The 15,886-nt window shown below is 34.2% G+C and overlaps 3 protein-coding genes across 4 annotated transcripts; all 3 read left to right on the top strand.

The window, feature by feature from the left end:
* Window positions 1-56: 56 nt before the first annotated feature.
* On the top strand, window positions 57-6,433 carry LOC106142214 (serendipity locus protein alpha). 2 transcript variants are annotated; one of them, XM_060948951.1, is made up of 9 exons: window positions 57-184; window positions 1,208-1,405; window positions 1,665-1,916; window positions 2,629-2,748; window positions 3,017-3,392; window positions 3,781-3,962; window positions 4,426-4,618; window positions 4,826-5,494; window positions 5,865-6,432. In XM_060948951.1, the coding sequence occupies exons 3-9, from the start codon at window positions 1,692-1,694 to the stop codon at window positions 6,182-6,184; spliced, it is 2,085 nt and encodes a 694-aa protein (XP_060804934.1). In that variant the 5' UTR covers window positions 57-184; window positions 1,208-1,405; window positions 1,665-1,691; the 3' UTR covers window positions 6,185-6,432. The 2 variants fall into 2 exon arrangements, with proteins under 2 accessions (XP_060804934.1, XP_013199347.2); XM_013343893.2 differs by lacking the exon at window positions 57-184 and adding an exon at window positions 737-1,074 and having other exon boundaries at window positions 5,865-6,433.
* A 1,671-nt stretch (window positions 6,434-8,104) lies between these two features.
* LOC132902747 (uncharacterized) lies at window positions 8,105-9,157 on the top strand. Its single transcript, XM_060948977.1, has 3 exons — window positions 8,105-8,178; window positions 8,424-8,579; window positions 8,957-9,157. Exons 1-3 carry the CDS (start codon window positions 8,119-8,121, stop codon window positions 9,155-9,157), a joined length of 417 nt encoding a protein of 138 aa, XP_060804960.1. The 5' UTR covers window positions 8,105-8,118.
* A 1,290-nt stretch (window positions 9,158-10,447) lies between these two features.
* On the top strand, window positions 10,448-15,843 carry LOC106142225 (neuropeptide-like precursor 1). Its single transcript, XM_013343906.2, has 6 exons — window positions 10,448-10,513; window positions 12,836-12,931; window positions 13,019-13,802; window positions 13,878-14,028; window positions 14,716-14,748; window positions 15,403-15,843. Exons 2-6 carry the CDS (start codon window positions 12,836-12,838, stop codon window positions 15,767-15,769), a joined length of 1,431 nt encoding a protein of 476 aa, XP_013199360.2. The 5' UTR covers window positions 10,448-10,513; the 3' UTR covers window positions 15,770-15,843.
* The last annotated feature ends 43 nt before the right edge of the window (window positions 15,844-15,886 follow it).

Genomic DNA, 15,886 nt, shown 5'->3' with positions numbered 1-15,886 from the left:
GTCGAGCATGTAAACGCGAATTTGTATGTGACTTGATCAGTCCCACCTAGTGGTAACGCGATGGCATTGATGCAATACCATACAAATTTGTGACTTACTCGACGCGTTTGATCGAGTAAACTCGCACTTACCCCTCAGGTGGACAACAAAGTACACGGAGTAGAGTATATAGAACAGGGTTGAGGTGAGAACAGGCAAATGGTGAATTAAAAAATCTTAATTAGACAGAATATAGGAAAAGCTTTTTTACATTGACATTGGCTCTTGTTTAGTAATGACGATTCTTTCCGAAAAAGAACGATTTTCAAATCAATGGATTTATTCATGTATTTAGTAATTTAACCCTATTATCGACTACACCGTAATATTACAAATACATGTAACTAACTGTAAATCACTTTATGATTTTTTTTCCAAAAAAGAAAATCGGTGGTTCCCGGCACCAATAAAAAAAAGAATAGGACAACTCTATCTCCTTCCCATGGATGTCGTAAAAGGTGACTAAGGGATAGGCTAATATACTTGGGATTCTTCTTTAAGGCGATGGGCTAGCAACCTATTTGAATTTCAATTGTATCAATAAGCCAAAAAGCTAAACGTGGCCTTCAGTCTTTTGAAGACTGTTGGCTCTGTCTATCCCGCAAGAGATATAAAAGTCATTATATGTTATGTTGGTATGTAAAAATCGAATTAAAATGATGATTTTTAAGGGTGAAACATCAATTTCTTGGATCGATTTAGCACTGGATATCTACTTAAAAATTTGATCGTTTGGGCTTGAAAATTTATTCTTGTTTAATCGATCCTTGATCATCATCCCTATTCCTGTTTCGTTCGTTGTTGTCTTATCGGGAAAATAAGCAACGGAAAACAATTTTGATTTTGTTTGAAGGAAGATACGAAACAAAACAATTTTTGTTGACTTTTTTACATTTTTATTTTAGAAACCTTTGAAATGAGAAACTCTTAAAGGTAAAAAAGTACATTGATGTATAATTAAAAATGACCAGCAAGTTTTCTTTGACAATATCTCAAGTTCCAGATGAACCTCGGGTGGCTTTACAGTTTATAATTGTAAGTAAATTGAATGTTAAGTTCACTTCGTTTCACATCAATGGTTGTTTCATAGCTTACTATTACTAAAATTCGACTACATTATTGAGTATTACATTGGGTCTACATTGCGAATTTCATCATTTTGTTACAGAAATTATTATTATCCGAAATCTACCCATTGTCTACTAAAATTCGTAGCAAACTGAAATATATTAACGAAGATTGCGATAATGAAGAGAAAAGAAAAATACGGGATGTATATTATTTGTGTTGCAATCAAATAAAAAAGATTATATTAAATTTAGTTGATATTTTTAAAATAGAAAATGATGATTGTGTTCTTCTTCAGGTAAGCAAAATACAACTTTATTAACATTATTAATAAAAGTGTAAATAACTACCGTACATACTTATCTGCCTTGAATCTCTTTAAATTTTAACTTATTATTTTATTGCAATGTTTAAACTATATCACTGCAAAGTTCCATGAAAATTCCTTCAGTAGTTTTTGTGTGAATTAAATAATAAACATACACCTTACTAACTTTCGCATTTATGGGGAAGACGCTACTATCTTGGTATTAATTGCTACCAATTTAATTTTCCAGGAGAGTCGGCAGTTTGCACTTGAAAGGATGGCATGGTGCATCAACAGGCTACTGACAATTGATAGCCACCTGACTCAGGCTACTAGTGAAAGTCTGAGGTCAAATAATGCAGAGGAATCTATATTTACAACTCCAATGTACTTTGTGAATTGGATAGACAATACTTTTGAGGTTCTTGCAAAGTTGTCTCAAGGCATTTACAGGACAGATTATAAAGATAATGTCCAATTTTATCAACAGTGGAAAGATGAAGTGAGTTTCAATCTTTTGGTTGTGGGCTAGAAAGTATGTTGAACATACTATCTTTAGACTCATGATCCTGCTAAAAGTGTCTTAAACAAATTCATCTATTTTTGCGAAAATGGATCTTAATATGTATTACAATACTAAATAGATATAAAACTTTTATTGTGAAATATCCCATAATAATGAAAACATTTCTTTTTATTTTGTTGTCATCTGTGAACAATCTTGAGCATTCCTAGTGGTAACACTAGAAACTATACTTATTGGCAATATATTATTGAAGGTTCAACAAATATTAGGGAATTTAGTTGAGTGGCACCAACTTTCACTATTACAATATAACTCAGTTAGTTAGTGTAAATGATAAAGATGTGTTTATATGTGTGCACCAACTTTCTTGCACTGCACTTATTCTACTGGTTGTTATTTGTCAAATTGCAGCTCCATATATACTAATTTTCGTTTTAATTTTATTATTCTTTACTAAGCTATTATTTTAGTGTAATAGAGAAATTAATTCTTTAAAATACAAGGTAAGTTTGTGTAATGTATATTAATCTCTTCTTTATACCTTTCAGTGGTAGACAGAGTAAACAATTTCTGAAAATACTGAAAGGCCACAATTATGGAATTGAGATGAAAATAAAGCCACATTGCTAGCTCATCTCCTAAAAGAAGATTAAAACAAGTTAAAGTTAAATATGTTCTCTGTTTTCAGATGATTGAATGTGTGACAGAACTTCATACATGTGTTGATGAGCTGCTAGTGTCAGCTATGACACTTTGTAGATATTGTCTACCTTGTGACCAGCATGTTATTAAAGCAAGATGCCAAGTTGTAAGTATGATGTTGCTAAACATTTAAAAACATACAATTTGATTTTGTTTAACATCATTTAATACATTATAAAGAATCTTGAAACTACTGGACTTTCATGAATATCGACACAGGTGAATTGAAACTGTTAGAGCAATAATTTTCCTTGGTATGATTCCTATGAAATAGCAGCCTGAGGCAAGTATTAACAGAAACTTTTTGAAGAGAAAATAATCAATTTAAAAAAATATTGTGTATATTGATGTATTTGATTTTTTCTTAATTGCAGGTACTCCGGGAAACCAAGGCTTTGATAAGTGAGCTGATTTCGGAAAATACAAATTCAGTATTCAAGGTGACACCCGATACTCTAAAACTGCCAATCATGCCTTCAAATGTGAACATATTGATTGACGTTTTAAAAGATGTCCTTTATGTACTTGAGACAAACACAAACACAGCTTTACTGGCGTTGTTAGTGCACTGTTTTAGTTGTAGTAAATCACCTGTGGAAGTCCTGAAAGAGCATTTTGAAGGAAAAGAAAAATGTTCAAAATGTGTTGTTGAAATGGAAGAATGTCCAGTTCTCACGGAGTTTGATATGTACAATGAAAGGCTGCTTCAAATTGGATCATTCGCTGTTTCGTGTTCTTCAGATCAAAGTAGTATGTTAATTTTGTTTTTAATTTTAGTGAAATATAGTTAGTGACTACTATAAAGAAACCTATAAAGGGAAATAGTGTTACATTAGGCATACTTAATTAGAACTATCTTATTTTATTAGTGAGTACATAACTTCGTTTTTTTAATGAATATCCTAGAAGGCGACTAACAGATAAAAGCATTTTATAATTGCATCAAAAATCTATGGGTGCGTGACAAGTAGGCGGTCATTATAAAAATCTACACAATTTTTACAGGTATAACTGAGTTGCATTTTTAGTCAATACATTATTGTAATTTCATTTAGAGTAAAATAGGGACAAAAAATACTTAAAAAAACATGTGAAACACAATGCATACTTATTTTATTTTTCTTTTCAAATATTACAGGAATATTATCCTTGCGTAGTGGACTCTCCAGTTTGGAGGCTTTAGACCCACATTTGGTTCCTGCAGTCATGATGTCTCCAAACAGCCACCATGCAACCTTGTTGATGAATATCTGGAATCAGGAAGTACAAGAGATTAAAAATAATGTGTTTTTAATTGTGGACCCTGCTGCCTTTGCTGAGGTATTTTTACTTTTAAATTTTGGTGCTGTTTGTTTTAAATTATATTACGATGGAAGCTCGCTTCCATCACCAAATTATCCAGCTGAATGTTGGCCGAACAGTGTGAGCAGTGAACCGCCTTACTTTGCTAAACAGAGTAAGGGGTAAGTATTCAAGGTGACACCCGATACTCCAAAACTGCCGATCATGCCTTCAAATGTGAAGCATACCCCCTTAATAAGGGGTAAGATAAGGGGTGTAGACGTGAATGGTGAACATTTGGATAAGAAATGTTTCCACAAAATAGAACAAGCACACTCTTTTTCTGACAAAATTCGCAGAAAAAATAACTACCAAGACTTTACCTACATAAAAAAATAAATATTACTTAAATGCTTCACAGAAATCTATAACAAATCAACTTGTTAAATTTACTTATGTCATATATTGAATACTGATTTTTAAGAAGTACTTATTCTTTCAGAAAGCAAAGACAATGATGCACCCAATACTCCTTGAGCTCCTCAAAGATAAATCTTATGTAAACAATAATGTATGCACAGTTATAAACATAGGCTGCACAGTTCACGACTTCTTCGCTGTCTACAACAACTGCGAACCTGATGCTTTGATTCAACAAGACGTGTTGTTGCCTCTGTTGGCTGATTTGAACAAAGGTGAGAAAACTTTATCGTCGCTTTTGTGTCCTCAGTGCATACATCGTTTTTCTCTTTCTTTTTGTTTGTTCCACTACTGATAACAATCCATCAATTTTTTTATGGACTACTTCTATTTTATACTATACCTTTGGTAATGAAATCTTGGCTAAAGTCTAGTATATCCTGAATATAGTGAAATTATTAACACCTAATTTCAATTTTCAGTTCAACACGAATGTAAAATCGTCAGCAACCTGCTTGCCAATGGAGAAGACTACATTTACCAAGTCAAGCCAGTAAAGAATAATAACGCTTCAATTGACAAATTACTCAAACGATTGAAACTTCTATACACCCTTGTAACCAGAATCAATGAACTACTCCATCCGAAAGAGAACGAAGACCATTTATTTGAACTTTGCGAAAACGAGCCGATAGTGAACAACGTTACTCGTACAGTCCACGTTATAAACCCAAACACGTACGTAAATACTCCAAGAAAGCCTGTAAATGACGCATCAAGGAGTATTTTCGCTAGAACCTCCAATGTAAGGTCATCAACAAACAAAATCCCACTATTGAAGTTGACGAAGCATTTGAAAGTAAAAAAATGCGAGGAATTGAGTTTCTCTGTGAAATTAGATGAATTAGTAGAAGCGTACGATAACCATCCGAATGAGAATAAACCTTATGTCAGTACAAATGTGATTCGGTTTTGCGAAACATCTATTTTGTATAAGTATTCACCGACGAAAACTCGGTCGTCTTTACGAAGAGCAGTGCTGAGTAGCAAACTGCCGTACTCCAAAGTGACTGAAAAGGAATTTAACGAAAAAACAATAAATAAAGAGAAAGAAAGCATTATGGATGAGACAATGAGTTTACAAATTACAGGTAAGAAATCACCTTTATTTTGAACAGCAGGAACAATATATAACAGTAACAATGATGATCTTCATTATTGATTTCAAAGTTGTCAGTCAATACACAAAGTGAAATTATAAATTTATAATTACCGTTTTGAAAAAATAGCATCTTAAATTTTAAGTTATTAAATTCCATTTAAAGTCCTTGTAAGATACATAAATTCATCATGCCTTTATCCCTTAGGAGGTAGAAAGAGCTAACAGTATCGCAAAGATTGAAGGTCCACATTTAGTTGTATGGCTTTGTGATGGAATTTAGATTCCAATAGTAAGAGTAAGATCTTTTCTTAATTAACATTGAAAATTTTGTTAATCAAACACAATACTCTCCGTTTCAGATGTTCTCAACGAAATCGACAATCTATCGCATATGATATCTCCAACTAACCCCAACTTGACACGCAATATGGAAAAGCAGCTTGCAAAGAATGTTCTCACATTGAGCATAAACAATCAAAATACAATTTCCAAAAGAATCTGGAATATTCCAGTGAATGCCAGTGTAGTGGAAGAGCCTTTTAATAATAGTGGAAGTACAAATTCTTCAAGTGTTTCACAGCCGTCCAGTGTGACTACGTTGGAAAGGATTGAAGATTTAAATCGGGTGGAAAGTAGACTTAGTAGTTTAAGGTCTATGCAGTTTGAAACCAGTTTGTGAAAAATACGATGCTCTAACGTTTCACAATGCGGTAAATATGAATGTTTTAATGTAAACTTTCTTCTTGACATTAAGAAATTTAAAAAAATATGAAATGGATTTTTTATAATTAAGGCTTAAGGTATAGCTTGATTTTAATTTGTGAATTTGCCGGACAAACGCTTTTAAAACAACAATGCGATGTTCTGTCACTGGTACATGTGACGTGCTGCAGGCCAATTCTGCTATTTGTTAACCGAAACAGTTCGGATGCGTTTCAGCTTGGTTACAGTTGCGTTTATATTGTCAAACGGTATTCCAGTAACTTTACGCTGATAGCTGAAACGCAAATGAAACGGAAGCGGTTGGTTATTTGCTGCCGATGCAAAACTGTAACTTTGGACAATTCAACCAATGCAGAACCGTTGCGTTTCGGCCGGACCAACTGTCAAAAACTTATCAGAATACGAAATAATAGCCGAACGGCAAACGGAAGGTTACGTGTCCTTTAGCAGAATACGACAACCAAACCGTTTCGGTTTTCGTAACCAATGCGTTACGGCTTCGTTATGACAAATTGTTAGTAGAATACCATAAGTTGTAATCAATGCGTTTCAGATCCGTTTCGGATTAAAATAAAATAGCAGAATTGACATGCGGGACGAAAATGTATATATATAGCAATAAGAATAATTTTGTACTTTTCTTACTGTAACAATTGTGAACCATTTTTTTATAATTAAGTAGATCTTTTGAAATCAATGAAATCCGTCCTATAGATACAAATGATATTCTTTTTAATATACTGTTTCTTATATTTTAACATGGGTTTTATTTCCATCTTTTTTATTGTAAGTTAGATCTTATTCAAGTCGATCGTAGATTTAAATTATTAAAGATAAATTATGCATTTTATTTGACATGTTTTCAGGAAATGTTAAAAGGATATAAATATAGATATTTTTTTTTATATATTGGATTAGGCATTTGTCTTTCATCTTACCTAATGGTAAGTGGCTAAATATACACCTAGTATCGACTGTTAAAGGATAATGACACATTTATTATTAAAATTGTTAGTTACAAGACGTCAACTACAAGTATATTACGTTCGTATTATTAGTTGCGCATAAAATTTCATGCAGAGTGGTTTTATCGCTTGTTTTTCCATTGAGCAAATATCCGTTAATAATAGTTTTGTGTCAATATTACGATGAACTGCTGACTCTGACTTTGATATAACTTGAAAAATTATTGCTTTTTATAATAACTGTTTGGCGCAGTGGTTTTTCTTTCCTCTAAACACACCCCGGTTTCAATCCCTGGTCATGTGATGACGGAAATAATCTTGGGTTTTAGATGTTTATAGTTTATCTACATAAGTATTTTTTATTATAAAACATAAATAATAGCATCGTTTGGTTAGGTTTGTAGCCCATAACACAAGTCTTGAGCTTCTTAATCTTTAGGTCTAAAAAATGGAGTAGAATTTTTGTCATTACTGCATTTATTTAACTTCGGTTTGTAATGTGGTACAGATGGTAACTCTTTTTCTAAATTTTTGGTAAAACTGAGTGAGAGAGAGAAAAAGGGCAAAATTGAGCTCTCTTGACAAAGCCTTTTGCCTTGTCCACAATCGCGAATACGCCTCCACAAGTGGTCTGTCTGATCGGTGGTGGTGATTATCACGACAATGGTCAATCAGCAGAGCAGACATCACTAGATCTAATAATGAGTAACACCATCGGTCTATTGGGCTTTAGAACTGTGCGGGGACCATCTTCAATAGGGGCCTGGTGTGCTGGAGATATTTCAGTTTTGTGAAGGTTTTAAGGAAATTAACCGAAAACTAATGTCACGGCATAGAAAGTCCCAAACGACCGTGCATAAATAATTTTGCATATTTTCCGTCCTATATAAACGGATACAATACAAACGCGATTCAATCACACGCAATGCACTTGTTGGAAGACTTCAAAATGTATTACACAATGTATACTTTCCTCATAGTTTTGGTAAGTACATATTCAAATTTGTATTAAATTAATAAATAGATGTACTTTAATTTTAAATTTTTTTTGTAGCCATTGCTGTTGTTAAATGTTTCAAATTTTCTTTGTTGTTGAATATTAACTGGCAATCTTTTGATTTAATAACTACCTACCTTACTTAGTTCGCGTTTCTTTTTTTTTGAATAATTTGAAAAATGCGTTTTTCACCTTAGTTTATTATTTGTTTTACATTTTTTATGTTTTTCCAGGGTTTAACTGCAACACTAGCCACAGAGGATTATGAACGGAAGGTGCCCTCACGTTTTGAAGTCGCGTCGTCTGAACCCAATGACGCTGGCAAACCGTCCGATCCGGAATCCAGAGTAGTTTATTGGATCCCAACTTCTTGCGATTCCATGTTTGAGGTAAATAGGTAACACTCATTTCTGCCAGCACGAGATTTGCCATGCCAGGATAATAATACTTCGGTATTAATTGTATGTCGGCTGCTTCTTGTATTGCATTCTCCTGTTAATTGTGCAAGTCAATCAAGGGCTTACGCGACATAATCTATCACCATTGACAAGTCACTATCTGGTTTTTAATTTAATCATTGAGCCATCCAGCTGAACGTTTTTCAAGTCTTTTGAAGGCTGTTGACTGCCTACCCTTAAAGACGTATCTACTTATAACACGAGGAATATGTCCACGATGTTTCTGTGCTATTATGAAATATGGGTTTAATCCATAACACTTATTCTTTTCAAATATTTGATTATCTATTTTTCTATTATAATTCCAGAGAGGCTATACATGCTATTCTTGCGGGGAAGCCATGCACTGCATGCTCGGCAACGTGGGCCTCCTTGCTCTGTGCTACGGTCGTCGACCCTACTGCAACAACGGGATCTGCTCAGATATCCCTACCACAAAGTGCAAGATCAAGCATGAAGAGGAATTGCTGAATGCGACTCAAACAGTGCCTACAGGGAATAAGATATAGGATCTATTTACCAATAAATTATTTAATATTTGATTTTGTTTATTTTTATAAAATTTCTTGAACCACATTATCTACGCTAATTTGTAAACTCTGGACCTAGCGATTTGGTCTGTGCGTGTGTAATTAGACATATGTAGGTATTCGTATGCTCGTTTTTCTTGTTTTATATTGAGGGGTAGTAACGGGGTAGTCAGAGCCGCCATTAACAAAACCCGATGAAAATGAAATTCTGTGATCAGATACAGAGAAAGTGATAGTTTGCTAGCACATCGGCTATAAGAATAGAATATCAAATGTAAGTACATATTCTCTTGATGGAGCAACTAGCATACACTTTATTTCTTCTTTGCTACCAAACCTGCATAGTGTTGTAAGCAAACGATTTAAGTAGTAGTTTCGAAGAATTATCGTCGGTTGAAATTCAAGAAGCTCGTGTAAATCAAGGGGCGACAGAAACCCGAGCGTCCCTGGGCTTCCAATCAGTATGCGAATGCGATGTCCCCAAATGTCTCGTTGCCCTTTAACCCTTCTCGACCGTGGGGAAAAGGTATCATTTGAATTTCCAATACAAATACAGCTGAGGTCATCACAAATCTTAATAATTAAATCAAATATGCACATAATTATGTATCTTACACAATAGTTGTATAAACATATTTTGTAAAAGGAAAGTGTAATAACGGCTGTTACTGTTTATTCTATCATTATGAATGTATGTTCACTACAGTAACGTCGCTTGCTAAGTATCTAGTTATTTGAGGTAGGTAATTATGATTGGAATCGTACTTTTTCCGAGCACGTTTTCCAAAATATGTATAGGTAAGTAAGAAAATATTCAAGAAGATTCTGCTAACTCAGTAGTACACGTTTACCTAAAGCGTGAAGAGGGAATAAATAAATTTACTTTTGTTTTATATAATTACTAGCGTTTCTCTGCTGATTCACTTGCATAGGTACCTATGTATTTATTGCCAATCTGTTATTCTAATGATTGCTTCAAAAATATTTGTTTTACGTGATAAGTTAAAAATCCTTACTTTTGCATGTACGAGTACCAATAATTTATTTCATATTGAGATTTGATGGAAAGTTAAATTGGTTTATTCAAGAATTTTTATTGTTGACCCTGAAAAATAATTCTCATATGGTCTACAGGTCAATTAAAGTGCATAGGTAATGGTAAGCTCCTCCCTTAGCGTCCTGCGCATGCGTGCTTATATCACGGCAGTATAAAAAGCAGGAGGTAGCCGGCAAAGTTTCATTCTCACCAAGTTGGAGCCTACTCTTCAAACCGAAGAGTCTTCTAAAGTTGGAAACTTAGTTAACTTTCTGAGTGCGCGGTGCTGGGCCTTCAAAGTAAGTAGTTGTTTTATAAAGCTGAATTGCTGTTCATGTGACATACGGCACAGGTACTCTATTTATTATAATAATATAAATAAGTAAATGTTTTCTTCAATATTAAAAGAAACAACTTGCCAACATCATGCTGCACTTAAATTGATTAAAATATTTTCACAGTGAAGACACACACACATTTTGATTAATTATTATTGAACTTAAACTTTGACTGTAATTTTATAATAGTAATTTATTCAAGAATTAAATAATAATTAGAAGGTAGCACTGAAAACAGCTGATGAGATGAAAGTGCTTTTATAAGACAAAAATATTTCATCCGTTTTATTTCATCCAAAAATATTGTAACAATTTATTCCAAAAACTACATAAAAAGAAGGGCTTGAGACAGGAAATTACTAATACATAGACAGATAATTTCATAGCACAATTTAGTGAACACTCCACCTGATCAAATGTATCGAAATATCGTTTTCTATATGTGGAATTCGTCTTCCATTTATTTTACTCCCGAGACTCCCGACCCGCCCTACACTGGACCTTTATCGTCTAATTATTTCAAAAAGCCCCTAATTTTTTCGACCTGCTTTTTATGACGTAACGTAAAAAAATAAACTAAATATGTCATCATTTAATAAATTAAAACTTTAAAAAAATACCGCACTAGTATTAAATTTTTATTTACACGGTTCCGTGGCTGGAACGAGGGGAGCTAGAACTAGTTTATGTCGAGCCAATTATTTGGAAAACCATGCGCATCAAAAATAATATTGAAAATAATGTTCTTTATTATATTACTGTTCCTGCTATGTATATTGCAATGCCGAACGTAAGTTGAACGCAATCTGGAAAACATATTTACAACACTAACTCTTTTACACTATAGGAAATTACTTGAAATAAAGCGTTTTTAATAAAAACCCTTTTGTTACTTTGAAAAACAAAGTAACAGTAGGTACCGTGTGAAAATTATATGAAAAGTGAATTTATCATATCAACTGGAGTGAACAAAGAAGCGAGCGACTCCAGCGTCGTTTCCTGCGGTGTCACTCAGGCTTTTGGTTGTTTACACTCTCATTTCCTTTGTAAGCCTTCAGATTGTGTCGCGGGAACATCTTCGAACTTGTTCTTGCATTAGTCTCGCGACACAGAATATAATGTAATTATATTCTGCGACGCGAGGTTTTGGGTGGAGCTAAGTTACTCTATTTTTTTATATTTTTTATATTAACAAATATTTATTTATATTAAAAATAAAGCTTATTGTAGTATCACAATAAAATGATGCTTCGAAACAATGAATTAATTTTAAAAGAACCTAAATTAAAAAAAATACATTTTAGTGCACTTTAGAGTCTTGTCCTTATAACTTAGGCCGTAGCATTTGCTACGCCGTAGCCGCTATTTTTAATGATAGCTTTTATCTGTGGCGTAGCGGTAGTGGGCTTGTCTTTGATACACAAGGTTTCTGGTTCGAGTTCCGACCAAGCCCTGAAGAAAAATACACATTTTCTGATTGGTCTGGCTCTTGGATGTATATTATAAGACATTGTATCGTTGAGTCAGTGTCCCCACAAGTCTCAAGCTTACTTAGTCTTATCCATATTGAAAAGTAAACATCGATTAGGTTGCTGGAAGCCACTAAGCCCTTCCATATTTCCGTGGGTAATTGAATATGCCAGCCTTATATCCGTTTCTGTGACACACTATTATTGGATGTGTCAATGGATATTCGAGCTTAACAATGCTATTATCCCGTAGTCCAAACTCCAGACAGCCAATTATAGCGAGGTTTCCATAACAGTCTAAAGTTCGGAATATATTTTCCCGATTTCTATGAGTCTAAATTAACTTTTTGGATTTACCTTAAGTTAATAATTTAAATGATTCCTTTACTCTTGTGGTATAAAATCGATGTATATCGTATGTGGAAAATGTTTATTAAATTCCAACTTCGTTAATTAATTAAATCAATTCATTTTAATGATAACCAGAAAAAGGCAAGTTCATTACTTTTGGGCTAGCTCATTCTGTGTAATTTATCGTTTATATACAATTCTTATCACGACTAATAGGTATATAAATGCGGAATAAAGTTTGTTACCTCTCCACAGTTGTACTACTGAATTGATTTTCATAAAAATTGGTACAATTAAAGTTTGGTAATTCCTATGAGAACGGGATAGACGGCAAAAATTAATGTTTGTAAGACGCGCGTATTCATAGTTCATGAATCGTGTATAGATATCTATAACATAAAGGTATTATCTATATATGTATATTCAAAAGAGAAATGTGTGACGCTAAATTATTTACTTTTAGATGAGAAACAACAGCAGATTAAATATTGGCCGGCACCATGGTTACTTTTTATTGCTTGGGGCTCTGGCAGTCACGTTTTCCAGCTATTTTGGACAAGTAAGTATTATTACTTATCTTTATTTTGTATTTAGGTAGGAATTCCTTAGTGTTCGTCATCTTTTAATACGTTTTATTTCTATTAAGGTGATGGGTATGCCAAGTGATTTGAATCAATGGCCAACGTTTCCTAGAAGGAATATAGCAGCTTTAGCTCGAGATGGGTATCTCAAGCATTCCATGCCTGGTTATAAAAGGAGCATCTCGACTCTTGCGAAAAATGGCCAATTGCCTACGTTCCGATCGCCGTACGACGAAACTGATAAACAAGAACAAGACGATGACGAATCTCACGAAAAAAGGAATGTAGCTTCCATTGCACGTCTTAGAAGTTATGCCGCAATGAAGAGGAATATTCAAGCTTTAGCCAGGGATGGATATCGCGCGGGCAGAGGACAGTACAATCAACCAAATGACAAGCGCAATCTAGCTTCGTTGGCTCGTAATGGAATGATTCACAAGAAAGATGAGATTGGTGGTGACGAATATTATTTCCCATTTTATCAAAACCCCATTCCCCCTCTATCAGAAATAGATGGGCCATTCGACTTTAATGAAATGTACGACTTCCAACAGTCTATTAATCCTGATATGATGCCACCTTTGTCACAAGTTTTTAAGAAAAGTGATCCTGCTTGGGCCTTGCAACTTGAACCCAGTGCAGCTGATATGGAAAATAATTTAAACTTCAAAAGAGGAATTATTGGAATGCCAGTTCATGGCCTTTACAGATCTGTATTTATAGAACCCAGTGAGGGAAGTGTGAGAAACAAACGATACATATTATCTTTGCCTGATGTTTTGGATCACAATGATATTAATGTTCCAGAAAATACTGAGAATACAAATGATGATGATAAGCGTTCTGTCGGTGAGTAGTTTGATCTTATGATGGTTTTAAATAAAATCTCTTGAACTTTATTGAAATTTATTACACCTGTTACAGATGAAGATAACGATGTACGTGAAAATTTTGAAAAGCGTCATATCGGTTCATTGGCTCGGTTAGGTTTGCTTCCGTCCTTTAGGTTTTCGGGAGGTCGTTATAGCAGATCTGGAAGAGCCAGATTGCTATTGCCCAGCCAAGAATTGTACAGGTCTTGTAATATTTTAGCATCCATGTGTTAGTGTGTGTAGATTAAGAAATATGTGCTTTAGTGTTTTTGATTAGGAAAACGCCTAGTTTTTAACGGAAACCCATAGCGGCATGATACATGTTTAGTGCATCACTGATAAATGTTATGGATGGATGTTAGAGTAGGTAAATGTTTCAGTTTAGGATTAGATTGGGGATTACGGATTATGAACTCGTACATCGAGTGATATGTGCATTCATAGAGGGATTAATTTAGGGCGCTTTGAATACTGTAAATGTACTTGTATACGCACCATATAGAAATTATTAAAGATAACCGCATATGACTATTTACACTTATAGATTTATGTAAGCATACCTATGTCACGGTTTTTGGTAGATGTGTAGATGCAACGTGCAACACCTAGTTTTGGTAGAACGATGTTAAAAAAATGTACAAAGCATGTCGTATCTAACACAGAGTGTGAAATTGAGATAAGAATGTCTTAGGTACTAATCAAAATGCCTACGAAGTTATTGAGGAGCAAATTATTTACTTTGTTCACACTTTTTTTTTTATCGGATATGGAAACACATCAATATGAAATTATTAATGAGGTGACCTCTAAGACCTTTTCATTTACTGTAAACAAATTCCTAATTTGAAATAATATACAAGTCAATGTATAATATAAGTTTTGTTTTTCAGGAAGCATTCCTCTGACGAGAATTTCGGAATTAGGTAAGAAAAATATTTTCTTTTTTTTTTATTTCACTCAGCTTTTCGTACGATTTTACCGTCAAAGTATTAATATACCTATCTAATTTCGATGATGAAGTACATGCCGATTGAAACAGAAATTAGTCGTAGGCGTACACGAGCAAGTCCCGCACCAACTTCCCGGATGTGTTGTTCTACGTAATATTGTTTGTTATAGTCCCCGCAGCGAGCTAGGCTGGAAAAGGCGGAAAGACCTTTCCCGTTCCGCTTCGCTGATAACACGGCTCTTTGTCTTTGAAACTTATTAATTATATTTTTGTATTGATATTACGCCATTATGATTGCTTAAACTACTTTATGAAGTATGCTCAGCAACTCTTCTTCGAGTAAAACGGTGTAATTAAATGTGACGCGATTATAATATTACCTACTTGTAAAATTATCGGTATATCTATAGTTTAATATATACATATATACCGTGCGAAACTTGTATGTCAGACATTTAAATTTAAGTCTTTAAGACAAAAAGACTAAGACATATAAGTATGTGTGTAAAATATTATATTTGTTTATTTTTTTAATTCCACTGAAAATAATTCAGGGTGAAAAATGTTAGTGAAATATTCCATTCCATGCCAGACATAATAAAAATATTGTTTTTTGAATTGTCCTCAGGAAATATATCCCTGGTGCCGAAATTGACGTCGATCCAGACGACGCCGACGTATCGTCGTCGGCAGTATCTTCTTACTCGCACCCGACAGGAAGGCTCCTCCACAGACCACTAAATAATGATCTCCCCACCGTATCCTCTCCCCCATTGCCCCCAGCACCTTACCCGCGACCAAATTTCATCGACGCTCTAACTAAGAACAGCTGGCAATCCAATAAAGAAGTTCCCAAATTTTACCACTTTAGGTCTTTGAAAGTTCCGTATCACACGTCAGGGAAGAGGTATCTTCTATTACCGGCTGTCGACAATATTCTTCTCAGGAAGACCTACCGCAACAGCAGCCTTCCGAGTCGACGTAAGAATCAGTAGCTGTGCCGGTGCCCCCTGGGTGAAGCCAGGTTACACAGTAATGTGAAATGAACTGTGAAGTGATAAAGTAAATGTACCGAAGGATGAATTATCGTTATTTTTGCGGGATTTTCCAAT

Source organism: Amyelois transitella, chromosome 17, assembly GCF_032362555.1.
Source record: "Amyelois transitella isolate CPQ chromosome 17, ilAmyTran1.1, whole genome shotgun sequence".
NCBI classification, from domain to species: domain Eukaryota; kingdom Metazoa; phylum Arthropoda; class Insecta; order Lepidoptera; family Pyralidae; genus Amyelois; species Amyelois transitella.
This window is presented reverse-complemented; position numbering and strand designations above follow the sequence as displayed.

Bases quoted from the DNA above. Each gene is read 5' to 3' on its own strand.
- LOC106142214 (XM_013343893.2), top strand. From the start codon at position 1,003: ATGACCAGCAAGTTTTCTTTGACAATATCTCAAGTTCCAGATGAACCT. The intron at 3,393-3,780 runs GTATGTTAATTT...CAAATATTACAG, and splicing joins GTGTTCTTCAGATCAAAGTA to GAATATTATCCTTGCGTAGT. The intron at 3,963-4,425 runs GTATTTTTACTT...TTATTCTTTCAG, and splicing joins ACCCTGCTGCCTTTGCTGAG to AAAGCAAAGACAATGATGCA.
- LOC132902747 (XM_060948977.1), top strand. From the start codon at position 8,119: ATGCACTTGTTGGAAGACTTCAAAATGTATTACACAATGTATACTTTC. The intron at 8,179-8,423 runs GTAAGTACATAT...ATGTTTTTCCAG, and splicing joins ATACTTTCCTCATAGTTTTG to GGTTTAACTGCAACACTAGC. The intron at 8,580-8,956 runs GTAAATAGGTAA...TTATAATTCCAG, and splicing joins CTTGCGATTCCATGTTTGAG to AGAGGCTATACATGCTATTC.
- LOC106142225 (XM_013343906.2), top strand. From the start codon at position 12,836: ATGAGAAACAACAGCAGATTAAATATTGGCCGGCACCATGGTTACTTT. The intron at 12,932-13,018 runs GTAAGTATTATT...ATTTCTATTAAG, and splicing joins TTTCCAGCTATTTTGGACAA to GTGATGGGTATGCCAAGTGA. The intron at 14,029-14,715 runs GTCTTGTAATAT...TTTGTTTTTCAG, and splicing joins CCCAGCCAAGAATTGTACAG to GAAGCATTCCTCTGACGAGA.